General features: G+C 44.0%; 1 protein-coding gene across 1 annotated transcript in view; it reads left to right on the forward strand.

Annotated features, from left to right (window-relative positions):
- LOC143766073 (ABC-type organic anion transporter ABCA8-like) overlaps positions 1-14,721 on the forward strand; it is a 153,761-nt gene that overhangs the window by 32,860 nt on the left and 106,180 nt on the right. Inside the window, exons 12-15 of the mRNA XM_077253456.1 lie at positions 61-171; positions 1,483-1,658; positions 3,433-3,552; positions 8,911-9,049. Of these exons, the coding sequence (XP_077109571.1) occupies positions 61-171; positions 1,483-1,658; positions 3,433-3,552; positions 8,911-9,049 (546 nt within the window). The remainder of the gene's footprint in view (positions 1-60; positions 172-1,482; positions 1,659-3,432; positions 3,553-8,910; positions 9,050-14,721) is intronic.

Here is a 14,721-nt window from a genome sequence, read left to right on the forward strand (position 1 = left end):
GGGTCGAAAATGCGCTGAATTATTAGACAGTCATTAAACTTAATTTTTTTTCTCTCTCAGGTCTAAACTTAAATATATATGAAGGGCAAATTACGGCTTTGCTTGGACACAGCGGGGCAGGAAAAACAACACTACTAAATATTTTAAGTGGGATGTGCCCAGCGACTGGCGGTAAGATGTCATTGTAATGTCAATAAATATCACTAACTCTTCATGACCAGGTGACTTTTCATTTTTGCACTTTAGTTTTTTTCCATCCCTTCTTATGGCATAACTTGTTTATCTTCCCATCGATATAGCCAATTTTAATTTTTTTCCAGGACAAGATGTAGTTTTACTTTACTGAAAAATTAAATTAAATCATAAAAAACTGCATTTTTGAGACAGGTGCAGTGACCAAAAAACAGCAATTTTGGCATTTAAATTATTTTTCTCTTTACAGCTTTTACCGTTCAGCTTAATTTGAGATTTTTATACATCAGACTTTAGTATGGAATATATATATATATATATATATATATATATATATATATATATATATATATATATATATATACTGTATATATATATTTAAGGGAGCGATTGGAACTCAATTTTTTTTTCTCACTTTAAGGGCTCATTTCCACATGCGAGTCACACATCCGTATCTCGCATGTAGAAACCAAGCTGTGGAGCCGGCACTCAGGAGCGGAGGGTGCGGCCGCATAGGAACACATGGAGCTGCACAGCTCCGCTCCTGAGTGCCGGCTCCACAGCTTGGTTTCCACATGCGAGATACGGATGTGTGACTCGCATGTGGAAATGAGCCCTAAGGCTGGGATCACACATACGCGAGATACGGCCAAGTATCGCAGGTGAAAACCCAGCTCTGGCGCCGACACTCCGGAGCGGAGCGTGCAGCCGCACAGCAATACATGGAGCTGCATGCTCTGCTCCGGAGAGCTGGCGCCAGAGCTAGGTTTTCACCTGCGAGACTCGGCCGTATCTCGCGTATGTGTGATCCTGACCTAATAGGGGACTTAAACCTGTGATCATTTCACTTCTTGCTCTGATCTCCTATGAGTTCCAGCCTATTGCGTGGATTCATGGAGTAGAAAGATGATGCCTTTTACAGGCTTGCCCACATCTGCACCCTTGACTTGATGGGTGCCGGAACGGTCACGTGACGTGATCGCTCCGTTTAAATGCTGCAGTCAACGATTGACAGAGACATTTAAGTGGTTGAACAGCAATGATCGGTGCTAGCTGGCACCTGTTTTTCAAAGAGTGAGTTTAGTTACTGAGCCCATTTCATAACCCCATCAGATATAGGACAAACCAGAAAGTCTTGAGTCAACAAGGGTTTAAAGGGTGTGTAGACTTTTGTGAATATTTTAAGAACTCAACTGCATTCAAACCTTAAAAAAAAAGTCAAGAACAAAAATTCACAATTTTTTGTAAACAGCTCCTGTGCAGATGATGTGACTTTGAATCCCTCTCCAGGTTCAGTCTCCGTGTATAACTACAGTATATCACATATGGAGCATGTGGAAGAGATAAAGAAGAGACTTGGCTTCTGCCCGCAGACTGATGTGAAGTTCGACCCTTTAACAGTAAAAGAAAATCTGAAAGTATTTGCCATAATAAAGGGCATCCCCGCCAAGCAAGTGAATCAAGAGGTAACGTCAAGTATCCACACCCCACCTTTATGTACCTGAGATGCCGCCAGACCCTACATATGAAATACTGACACCCTCCTCTATTATTACTGAACCCCTTACACTCTAACAGTGCTTTTATTGGAATTTAAGCAGTCTAGACCAGCTTTACTAATCTGGTGCTATAGTATATCTAATATGTGCTACTGCTCGTATAGTTTACTCCTTTATGTTAGCCTACAATTTGATACCGGAAATATAGGTATTTATTGTACATCCCTGGTACAGACAATACTTGCTTCCTTCCTGCGTCTTGTAACCAAAGTGACTGTTCAGCCGACACGACGCAAAGCTCTTCTCTGGCGTCTGGTAACGTTGACCACGGCTGCGCCTCCTAAGACACATAGACACATGATCCTGACATGGCCGCTTTCGATTGGTACACTAAACGGGACATCATAATAGGCAGGTTCATGTGCGCATCACTACGGGTGTGGGCAAGAAGCTTTAACCCCTTCACCCCAAGTAATTTTCCCTTTTTTGTTGTTTCCTCCTCTTCTTCCAAGGGCCATAACTTTTTTTTAATTTTTCTAGCCAGATGACTTGTTTTCTCGCAGTACGAGTTGTACTTTTGAATGACCCCATGAATTCTGTCATACAGCATAGTACATTGGAAATCGGGAATAAAAATCGAAATGGGGTAAAATTGCAAAAGAAGTGGAATTGCACAATGTTTTTTTTGTTTATTTTATTTATTATGTTCACTATATGGTAATATTGACCTGGCAATATGATACCTCATGTCAGTGTAAGCTTGCAGATACCAAATATGTATATATCTTTTTGTGGTGAAGAAAAATTCTGAAATTTGTCAAAAGAAATGTTGCTTTTGTCACCATTTTCCGAGACCCGTAGCGTCTCCATTTCTCAGCATCTTGGTCTATGTGGGCTTATTTTTTAGCGCCCTAAGCTGACAGTTTTATTGATACCATTAGGGTGTAGATCAGGGGTATGGAATCTGTTTTCTGCCAAGGGCCATTTGGATATTCATACCATCCTTCGGGGGCCGTACAACCTCCACCCACAAAGTACATCCTGACTCTGGCACTGGTTTCAGGACGTAATCTTCCATTGCATGCCCTTCAGTGTTCAGTAGTGAACACTGCGTGTGTGTGCTAACAGAGCAAGAAGAAGTTAAAGAGCTGCTTGTAATCAAAATACACCTCCCTGCCCAAGTATACGGACCCTGAGAATCTGCCCCGGAGGCCTGATAAATGGTCATCGAGGGCCATAAATGGCCCTAGGGCCTGAGGATCCCCACCCCTGGTGTAGATACAATGTTTTTCATTTTATTGGAATGTCGCCACCACCGAAAAACGTAATTCTGGCATTTTGATTTTTTTCTTGTTACGTCATTTACCGATCAGGTTGGTTTATTTTATATTTTGATAGATCGGACTTTTCTGAAAGTGGCGATACCAAATATGTTTATTTTTTAATTGTTTTATTTTTAATAGCACAAAATTGGAGTGAGGTGAACTTTTGTATTTTTTTTTATATTTTGTAAAACTTTTTCCTGTGTTTAATAATCCCCTTAGGAGATTTGAAGCTGCGATCGTCGTATCACTGGTGCTGTACATAGCAGTGCATCAGCTCTGCTATGTATAGTAAAAATAACCATCAACTAAGAATCTAGAATTAGTGGGCTCCTTGATTTCTGTAGGTCCTCGACTAGTGAATTGATATAAAAAGACAATATTTAAAAAAAAAATATATATATTTTTTTTTCCACCAGGTCCAAAAAATTATCTCCGATCTGCACATAAAAAATATTGAGAATGTGGAGGCCAGTAAACTAAGCGGAGGACAGAAGAGGAAACTGACACTTGGGATCGCCTTGTTGGGGGACCCACAGGTAAGGTTTTCATGGACAGGTCTCTTCCGCTCATAATGAGCGACGATATGACTAGTCGATCAACGCTCGTTGAAGACCCTTTTTACCCCGGCCGATACAAACTGTATGAAGATGATTGCTTATTACTAGACCATACAGCACGCATACCGTCATCAGGCTATTCACTGGTTATACAAGATGTTCTGCCAAAAGCACTTATCTTTTTGGCTGCACGAAACATCCAGTTTCATTGACTAACTGATTGCTGCCATGTTTACAGTAACATAGGCTGTGTCTCGGGTCCAAGAAGACGAGGTTTATTAACTTCCTAAACTCCCGAAGTACTTAAAATAAAAACAACCTTTCTCTCACACAAAAGTAAAACAGAATAAAACAGTTTGTACAGCAGATAGAAGTCCAACACTTTGTCTCTGGCAGGGAACAACAAACCTTAGAATCCTTCCTGCCTCACACACACAGATCATTTCTGAGATAGCTCTGCTGCTTGAAATAAGAGCTAAACGGCCTGGACTGGAGCTATGGGATCCACCACCCCAATCCAAGCTCTTCTGATCACTCCTAAATCTCAGACCCCAAATTTGGTCCCATTAAAATGTGACGCCCCAGGGTCCTGGCTGTCACAGTGGCATTGCTTTACTCACGAGGAGAGTAATGTCACGCTTGGAAGCGACGAAATACCTCTTTTATCAGGTAATCACATACGCACAACATGTTCATACTTCAGGCCAGAAGGGGGAGCTCTGAACCCGGATTAAGAGGAAGTTCCCTAATATATTCTGGCTGGAGGGGAAGTTAGTCGGCAGTCTGTCAGAGGACAGAGACGAGAGCAGTCAGAAAGACTGAAGGGGCCGTGCAGCCAGTCGCTGCAGTTCCTGGAGAAAGAAATACAGAAGCAAAGGACAGTTTGTGGAAAGTGTGCAGGAGAGCAGAGCACAGGAGAGAGATACCAGGGGAGCTTAGCAGCGATTTGCCTACCTCCCTAGCTGATTCCGGTAGCCGGAAGACCAAGGCCGTGTCGGACTCTAGGAAGCACAGCAGAAACCAGCAGGAGAGCTGGATTATAAATCACCTGTCCACATTTACACCCAGCAGGCACAGTGACACATAGAACCTGGGTCGTGATACAGACCCTATAAAAAGGCTCGAGTTACCTGTCATACAGGTTTGTGTCCTAACCTATATGGAGGACAGAGAGGAACTGTGAGGACCTTATCAGAAGCCACAGGCAGTAAGGGACTACAACACCACCGCGCTTTGAGGAAGGCTTTCCTCTCCACCTGGTAAAGGGGACTCTGGATTCGCTTCCAAGTCGGCAAGACCCTGCCTGTACCTGTGATGTGGTGCCCTGGACTGCAGTTGCCTGAAGCTTCAGTAAACCAGGTAAAGAGACTGCAAACCTGTGTCCTCCTTTCTTACTGCACCACTCACCATCTCCAGCTACACACCGGGAGCCCTGGGACCCAACTTCACCTGTGGGAAGTTATACCATCTAGCTGCCATAACATCACCCCAGAAGACCCCTTTAAGCAGCGTCAGTCCCAACTGACCGAACACCACAGGTGGCGTCACGAACACAAACTTTATTTACCAAAATCCTTTAAGGACATTCCCTTTAACATGGGCGCCCAGGGCCATGGACCGGGTCGTCGCCACCGTGACATCCCTCTGTGAGTACTGAACCCACAGCCCTGGTGGGCGTCTCAAAAAACTTCTCAGCAACCTACTATTTCTGGAACCTTAATTTCCAGGACTTAATCACCGAGGCTAGACTCTTCAGTGACAAATATCTCCCATCCAGGACTTTATCTCCTGTTGTCTTACACACCCCACATAAGAGGACATTACGTGTCATATACAGTGCCTTGCGAAAGTATTCGGCCCTCTGGAACTTTTCTTCCTTTTCCCACATATCATACTTCAAACATAAAGATACCAAATGTAAATGTTTGGTGAAGAATCAACAACAAGTGGAACACAATTGTGAAGTTGAATGAAATGTATTGGTTACTTTAAATTTTTGTGGAAATTCAAAAACTGAAAAGTGTGGCATGCAATATTATTCTGCCCCTTTAATGTAATACTTTGTTGCGCCACCTTTTGCTGCGATTACAGCTGCAACTCGCTTGGGGTATGTCTCTATCAGTTTTGTACATCGAGAGACTGAAATTCTTGCCCATTCTTCCTTAGCAAACAGCTTGAGCTCAGTGAGGTTTGATGGAGATCGTTTGTGAACAGCAGTTTTCAGCTCTTTCCACAAATTCTCGATTGGTTTGAGGTCTGGACTTTGACTTGGGCATTCTATCACCTGGATATGTTTATTTGTGAACCATTCCATCGTAGATTTTGCTTTATGTTTGGGATCATTGTCTTGTTGGAAGACAAATATCCGTCCCAGTCTCAGGTCTTTTGCAGACTTCAACAGGTTTTCTTCAAGAATGGTCCTGTTTGTTGGCTCCATCCATCTTCCCATCAATTTGAACCATCTTCCCTATCCCTGCTGAAGAAAAGCAGGCCCAAACCATGATGCTGCCACCACCATATTTGACAATGGGGATGGTGAGTTCAGGGTGATGAGCTTTGTTGCCTTTACGCCAACATATCATTTGGCATTGTTGCCAAAAAGTTTGATTTTGGATTCATCTGACCAGAGCACCTTCTTCCCCATGTTTGGTGTGTCTCCCAGGTGGCTTGTTGCAAACCTTAAGCAACACTTTTTATGGATATCTTTGAGAAATGGCTTTCTTCTTGCCACTCATCCATAATGGCTAGATTTGTGCAGTGTACGACTGATTGTTGTCCTATGGACATACTGTCCCACCTCAGCTGTAGACCTCTGCAGTTCATCCAGAGTGATCATGGGCCTCTTGGCTGCATCTCTGATCAGTCTTCTACTTGTTGGAGATGAAAGTTTAGAGGGACGGCCGTGTCTTGGTAGATTTACATTGTTATGTTACTCCTTCCATTTCAATATTATAGCTTGCACAGTTCTCTTTGGGATGTTTAAAGCTTTGGAAATCATTTTGTATCCAAATCCAGCTTTAAACTTCTCCAAAACAGTATCACGGACCTGCCTGTTGTGTTCCTTGGTCTTCATGATGCTCTCTGTGCTTCAAACAGAAACCTGAGACTATCACAGAGCAGGTGCATTTATACGGAGACTTGATTACACACAGGTGGGTTATATTTATCATCATTAGGCATTTAGGACAACATTGGATCATTCAGAGATCCACAATGAACTTCTGGAGTGAGTTTGCTGCACTGAAAGTAAAGGGGCTGAATAATATTGCACGCCCCACTTTTCAGTTTTTGAATTTCCACAAAAATGTAAAATAACCAATAAATTTTGTTCAACTTCACAATTGTGTTCCACTTGTTGTTGATTCTTCACCAAAAATTTGCATTTGGTATCTTTATGTTTAAAGCATGATATGTGGGAAAAGGTAGAAAAGTTCTAGGGGGCCGAATACTTTCGCAAGGCACTGTTCATAGTAGGATGAGTTTTCAGATTGGTCTATAATCTGATTAATTAAGGGTTTAATTAAGAAGTGCGCTGAATTAACATGGAAAACCACAATATTAATCCCCCATTTTATCAGCAGTAGCAAAAAAATGTAACTCAGATTAGCTACTTATATACAACAGAGGAGAGTCCGTTCACCCACTAGAATGGCTGGAGGCAGAGGAACTCATAGTCCAATGAGAGGTCATGGATGGAAGAAAAAGAAAAATCCAGCTTTCAGGATCGTCCGATAAAATCCCAAACTATATTATAGACAAAAGGTATAAAAACAGTTGCGGCTAAAAACACCACAGTGAAAGATCAGATTAGATACTGGTCAGAAATTTTACAACATCAGCATATTTACAGACTCTGCAGTTCTTCTCCAAAACTCATGCCTTCTCTTGGCCACGTGATAACTGGGCACAATTCTGTATTTGTCCAATCGTTGGTCACTCTCTTACTCACCCTGAGAAATTATAGAATCCTAAGAGTTGGAAGGGACCTCTAGGTCAACGTGTCCAACACCATGTTGAATGCAGCACAGGATTCACTAAACCATCTCAGACAGATGTCTGTCCAGCCTCTGTTTGAAGACTTCCATTGAAGGAGAACCTCTCGTGGCAGCCTGTTCCACTCATTGATCACTCTCAGAGTTAAAAAGATGGTTCTTCTGGGACACGTGTCTACTACAGGTTTACTAAAACACTCATTCCACAAACCTTATGATCTTAGGCGCCACTCCTCGCCATCTACATATTTTACAATCCCGGTAGCAAACTCTTCACAATTCACATATTTCATGATTTTGGTGACTAACTAACTCCTCATGGTTATGTACAGAGTGTCCTCTCAGATAATAGTACCCCATTGCTTGTACTTCAACAGTCTCTCTTTATTTCAGTTGGTACCCTCTAAGCTCCTCACTGTCACTTACCGGGTGGTCTCTTCCTCCTGTCCTTACTGGCGGGCATGACTTCCTCTACATGGTGAACATCCACTTCGTAATCTGGATGGATGCATCTCTTCAGATGTGCCCTTTTCACTGTAGGACACAGAGAGAAGAGGGCCCCTGTGCAAGAACAGTACATGGGTCCTTTGCAGTCCAATAACTCATCATAATGCCCAATTCCACCTGCTTTGGAGGTGGAAATGGGTGCCCTTACGTCTTGGACTCCTGCGCGGCTGCACTGGTTGGGCTAATTATATGTCCGCCCCTGGCCCTCCTCCGTTTACATGTAGTGGGCTCAGATAGACAGCGGAGCTCCTACCTTACTATTCCTTGTGCTCTCTGCAGCTGATCCAAGATAGAGGGAAGCCAGCTATTATAGACCACATGGATAAACGCAGTGAATATGAGTCCTGGTGAGAAGCTGAAGGCTCACAAAACAATTAAGATTAGCAAAATAGTCATTTGTCATTTTCAGCCCTCTTATAATCTGTCTAACCCAACAGCGGATGTTGGGGTAAATGATTGGGCATGTTGGATTTCGACATGCCTGATCCTATTCATCTGATGAGATAACCCACCGACGGCCAAGAGGTGAAATGAGAAAGCACCTCAGACATATTTATGGTGTAGTCGGAATAAATAGCTGTCTTTTGACTGACAAGCATGGCCACTCATACTGTGACAGCCCGTCTATTTTATGGGGAACATAATGCACCGCTATGTTTAATTTTCCCTGCAGTGGCATTAACCCTTTCTCCCAAGTTCTCTCACAGATTACACCTGATGCCTGAAAATAAAGAGGCATTATTTAGGGCTGACCTTCCTAGATTTTTTGGGGGAGAGGTGTAATCTACATTGTTAAATATGCAAGTATTGATTAGGAAATGATTGTCATTTATTACAGATTTTGCTCCTGGATGAGCCCACCGCAGGATTAGACCCGTGTTCCCGCCACTACATTTGGGCACTGTTGAAAGAAAGCAGAGCCAATCGAGTGACCATGTTCAGTACCCAGTTTATGGATGAAGCAGATATACTTGCTGGTAAGCAAAAAGATGACCTGTTTCTTGTCAGAAATATGTATTTTTTAAATCAGGTGTAAATGCCACCGTTCTCCTTTATCTAGTGGTGTTTTTCTTTTGTTCCTGCGCCTCTCTGTTCCAGAGATATGGCCTCCTCTTTCCTCTATATAATTCCCGTCTGATTAGCCAAATGGGTGTGCTCATCAACTCTTCTTTGTGGGCTTATATTTAGGACCCTGCTCACTTGGCTAACAAGACTACATTTATATACAGGAAAGAAAGGGCCATATCTCAGGAATGGAGAAGCACAGGAACAAAAGAAAAACAATGCTGGATTCAGGAGAACAGTGGCATTTAACACGGGCAAAAAAGAAATATACACTGTATATATATATATATATATATATATATATATATTTATTTATGACAAGTGACTGGTCCTTATGAAGAAGTGATTTTTCCACTGCTGCTTAATTTAGTTAACAAAAACTGACATTTTGGAAACACAAACAAATGTATAGTCCCCTAACCCAGGACCTATAAGAGCAACTCCCTAAATATCATATAATCCTACAGCGAACAAAAAGGAGCAATGGCCCTTCACAAAGAATAATGTGAGGTGAAAAATGGTAATATTGGTAAGGTAAAACAATATATCTTTATTTATCCAACACACTCACTTAAATAGTATGGGCGTAAATAGCCCCAAATACAAGACAGAAGTTTTTAAAGGGGACAGAGGAACAAGGCAGCACTTATCATAATGAACCTCTCATAGGAGATGGTATATAGGGGGCCGCCTGAGGAAACAAACTACGCGAAACGCGCATCGGGGCTTCGGCGTGCATGCGTGATTACTGCTCCTCTCTCCCACATGGGTAAGCAATAGGTGTTGCATGCACTATGAGCGGCACTTTATTCTCTGGTAATTACGGGTATCTGTAGCCATATGTGCCCATATGTGCACATGGACTGGTTTAGGATTTGGGCTTGCGGTATCCAGTGATCTGGAGATTTGCTTATATACTGTCCTATGTGCTCAATGCAAGTACTATCTCCTATGAGAGGTTCATTATAATAAGTGCTGCCTGGTTCCTCTGTCCCCTTTAACAACTTCTGTCTTGTATTTGTATTTGAGGCTATTTACACCCATACTATTTATGTGAGTGTGTTGGATAAATAATGATATATTTTTTTACCTTACCAATATTACCTTCACCTCACTTTATTCTTTGTGAAGAGCCATTGCTCCTTTTTGTTTGCTGTATGATTATATGCTGCTTAATTAGGAAGTTTACTTGGATGCTATAGGGCATATACACTGTGTGCAGAATTATTAGGCAAGTTGTATTTTGATCACACAATACTTTTTATACATGTTGTCCTACTCCAAGCTGTTCAGGGTTGAGAGCCAACTACCAATTAAGTAAATCAGGTGATGTGCATCTCTGTAATGAGGAGGAGTGTTGTCTAATGACATCAAAACCCTATATAAGGTGTGCTTAATTATTAGGCAACTTCCTTTCCTGTGTCAAGAGAGATTTGATGGGCTCTGAAAAGTCCAAAATTGTGAGATGTCTTGCAGAGGGATGCAGCAGTCTTGAAATTGCCAAACTTTTGAAGCGTGATCACCGAACAATCAAGCGTTTCATGACAAATAGCCAACAGGGTCACAAGAAGCGTGTTGGGCAAAAAAAGATGCAAAATAACTGCCCATGAGTTGAGCAAAATCAAGCGTGAAGCTGCCAAGATGCCATTTGCCACCAGTTTTGCCATATTTCAGAACTGCAACGTTACTGGAGTAACAAAAAGCAGAAGGTGTGCAATACTCAAGGACATGGCCAAGGTAAGGAAGGCTGAAAGAGGGGGGCGTAGCCTAGCGAGCTATGTGAACGGACGTGTGTCGGTTCTCTCTCCCTGCACCGCTCTTAATACTTACCCTTGAAGGCGCCGCCGAACGCCAAAACCGGGCAGTGCAGCACCGCAGGACCCCAGGGAACGGAGGAGAGCACCGGGGATAGTGAGTGGTGAAGAGCGGCGATGCCACGCCGTAAACAGTCGGCGCCTGCAGCGGGCGCGAAAATCCAAGATGGCGCCGTGGCAGAGGAGGACGCAGCCAGAGCCAGCGCTTCATACTGCCGGAGGCTGGAGGTAATAGCCAGGCTGGAGCGGTTTGCCCGCACTGAGGAGGGGGGTGCCTTGCTGCTGGATGCTGAGGGGCCTGGAGGAGCAGCGGTCCCCAGGGAGTATGCAGGAAGTGCACAGCGCTGGCAATTTGTCACCTACTGCTAGCCTGGTGCAGGCTAATGATTTTGATGGTGTGGAGCAAGCAATTATGGGGGAACCAACATTGCAGGACATTTTTTCTGTTTTTATATACTGCAAATCTGCCCTGGCTGCGCTGAACATAAGAGTGGATGTCTTAAAAGTTGAAATGAAGTCCCTTAACTCTGCTATGCGGAAGGTGGAGAAAAGAGTGGAGATGGTGGAGGAACGTATGGGCAGTGTGGAGGATCAGACAAACGAACTGCTAAAAAGAGAAAAGAAATATATTCAACGTATTGCAGAATTGGAATTTAAAACAGATGACCTGGAAAACCATTCCCAAAGGAACAATTTAAGAATAATTGGGGTGCCGGAGAAGGTGGAGGGGAATAATACCACTGAATACATTGAGGCATGGCTTAAAAACTCGGTGGGCGGCGTAGACCTCGCCAACCATTTCGCGGTGGAGAGGGCTCATAGAGTCCCCACTAGACCCCTACCACCCGGCTCTGCCCCTCGTGCTATACTATAAATTTTGAACTACCAGGATCGAGAAACCCTAATAAGGAAGGCTAGGATCAGCGATGGCCTAAGTATAAACGGAAATATACGTATATATACGTATAAACGGAAATCGGATCTCCATTTATCCGGACTACTCGGCATCGGTGCAAAAACTCAGAATGAAGTTTGGTGAAGTCAAGCGGCGGCTCCGAGAACTGGACTTAAAATATTCAATGCTCTACCCTGCTAAGCTCAGGGTGGTGGCACTGGATCGTGTTCATTGTTTTCAAAGTCCGGAGGAAGCTACGCACTGGCTGGATACTAATGCCAAGAAAATTGGCACAGAGCTGAACCGATGAGACTGACACATAACACATAGTGCGGGGCTGGGATTCCAAAGGTGGGTGGCCGCAATGCCCGTGCAGGCGCAGTGTGCAAGCCTGGCTGGGATGTCAGACGGCCAGAGCTTACTGCGTCTGCGCAGGACACCAGTACACAGCGCAGGCGCCGGTTTTGAAACGATAACAGCGCTGAGGGGGTGGCGCCGAAAGCGCAGGAAGATTGGAGTGACGGCAGAGGAGCTGGTCAAGCTGGGGAGTGAGGACCCGCCTACCTGGCTAGAGACAGGAATTGTGGCTAAGTAGAAAAACGCTTTATTTGGGGTATACTTGAACCTAAAACTAAAAGAGCCACCATGTTAGAATGCAGCATTACTGCTGCACAAGGTGGCTCTTTTAGTTTATAACGGCTGGAGGGGGGTGACAGTGGCCCTTTAAGAAAGGCGGAGAAGTTGTGGGTTTTTCAAAAAGAAACTTTTTATTCAGAAGGGGAAAAGGTGGGACATTTACTTTCGGTAGTGGCTTCCGCACAGAGGGGTTCCTCACATGTCTACTCCATAAAAACTAAGGATGGTACTCTGGTTACTCGGGGGGAGCAAATTTTGGAAGGGTTTAGAAAATTCTATGGGAAGCTATATACTTCTAGTGTGGGGAGGGGGTCTGGGGACATGACCAGGTACTTGGAGGGGATTGATCTGCCTAGGTTGAGCAGAGAGGAAAGTGAGTTGTTGGAGGAGCCGATTGGGGAGGAAGAATTGGGGGCTGCTTTGGCGGGCGTCGCTGGGGGTAAAGCTCCGGGGGTGGACGGTATTTCAGCTGAGGTCTATAGGATTCTGAAAGAAACCTTGCTGACCAAATTGGTTGGGGTGTTCAATAATTCGTTGGAAAGAGGGGAGCTACCTTTGTCAATGAGAGAGGCTATTGTGGTGGTCATCCCTAAAGCCGACAAGGACTTACAGCTACCAGAATCCTATAGACCAATATCACTTCTGACGGCCGACATAAAGATCTTGGCAAAAGCATTGGCAAATAGGTTGACTCGGGTGATTGACAAACTGGTTCACCCAGATCAGTCGGGCTTTATGCCCAATAAGTCAACGGCACTCAATTTGAGAAGGTTGTTTTTAAATTTGCAAATTCCCTCCGACAATGTCGGTAAAAGGGTCGTGGTATCCTTGGATGCCCATAAGGCTTTTGATTGCGTGGAGTGGAGTTACCTGTGGTCGGTGTTGGAGCGATTGGGGTTCGGACCTAAATTCATCTCCTGGGTGCGGCTGCTGTACTCTTCTCCAGTGGCTAAAATTAGAGTTAACAATACTCTCTCTGAATCCTTTTTTTTGACTAGGGGAACAAGACAGGGCTGTCCTTTGTCCCCGTTGCTTTTTGCCCTGGCGGTGGAGCCCCTTGTTGCCAAAATAAGAGGGTCCCGGGAGGTGAGAGGTTTTATGTACGGGGACTCAGAGGAAAAAATAGCGTTATATGCTGATGACATTTTACTTTTTTTAGAGGACCCTGAGGAGACCCTGGTCAGGGCGGAGGCCATCATAGAGGAGTTTGGGAGTTATTCTGGACTGAGGATCAATTGGGACAAATCCAATATGTTGTTGATAGATGGGGATTTTGGAGATAGTGAAATGGGAGATTCTTCTACAAAGCTGAGGTTGGTTGATAAATTCAAATATCTGGGGATCCAAATTGCTCTCCCTTTAACTAGCTTTGAGGAACTGAACTTGGCACCACTTTTGCGGAAAATACGCACTAAAATCCAGGCGTGGAAAAAGCTACACTTATCGGTAATCGGTAGGGTAAATCTTATAAAGATGATTGTGATGCCGCAACTTCTTTATGTGTTACATAATTCCCCTATCTGGATATCGCAGAATAGATTTTGTAGGATCAGATCCTTGTTTGGAGAGTTGATCTGGGGGGGAAAAAGCCCCAGATTTAAACAGGAAATTTTACAAAGGCTGAAGACGGAGGGTGGTTTGGCGCTCCCTAACCCTTGGTTATACTTTTTGGCATTACAGTGTCAGCATCTTAGGGGTTGGGGCGAGGAGTCTGGTGGGGAGCGGGCACCACGTAGCCTGAAGACACTGGTGGGGTTGAAGACATTGAGTGAGGGTCTGGAGGGTGGACATTTCCGGGAGAAAGGTTCCAAATTCTGCACTATTAGGCTTATTCATAAGGTCTGGGACAAAGTAAAAGGAATAAGGGGAGTGAAGGCACTTACTAGGTTCTCACCCATCTGGAATAACTGTTTTCTACAAGAGTTCAGACAGATGCCAGGATTCCATGTATGGAAGGAGGCAGGCATTTCTCGGTTGGGACAAATTCTACATTGGGGCAGAATTAAGAAGTTCGAGGAACTGCAGGAAGAATTTTTACTGCCAAACTCTGAGGCGTATCAATATAGCCGCATCTCTCATGCGTTTCGGGCACAGTGTAGGAGGGGGCCTGTGGAGATTCAGGTAGACCTCATGTTGGATTTTATCCTTACGGGGGGAGGCACGAAGGGAGCGATCTCAGGAATATATGAGTTCCTTTTATTCTCTTTCTTAGAGGGGCACCCTATTAGAGCCAGAGCAA

The sequence above is a fragment of the Ranitomeya variabilis genome, chromosome 4, assembly GCF_051348905.1.
Source record: "Ranitomeya variabilis isolate aRanVar5 chromosome 4, aRanVar5.hap1, whole genome shotgun sequence".
NCBI classification, from domain to species: domain Eukaryota; kingdom Metazoa; phylum Chordata; class Amphibia; order Anura; family Dendrobatidae; genus Ranitomeya; species Ranitomeya variabilis.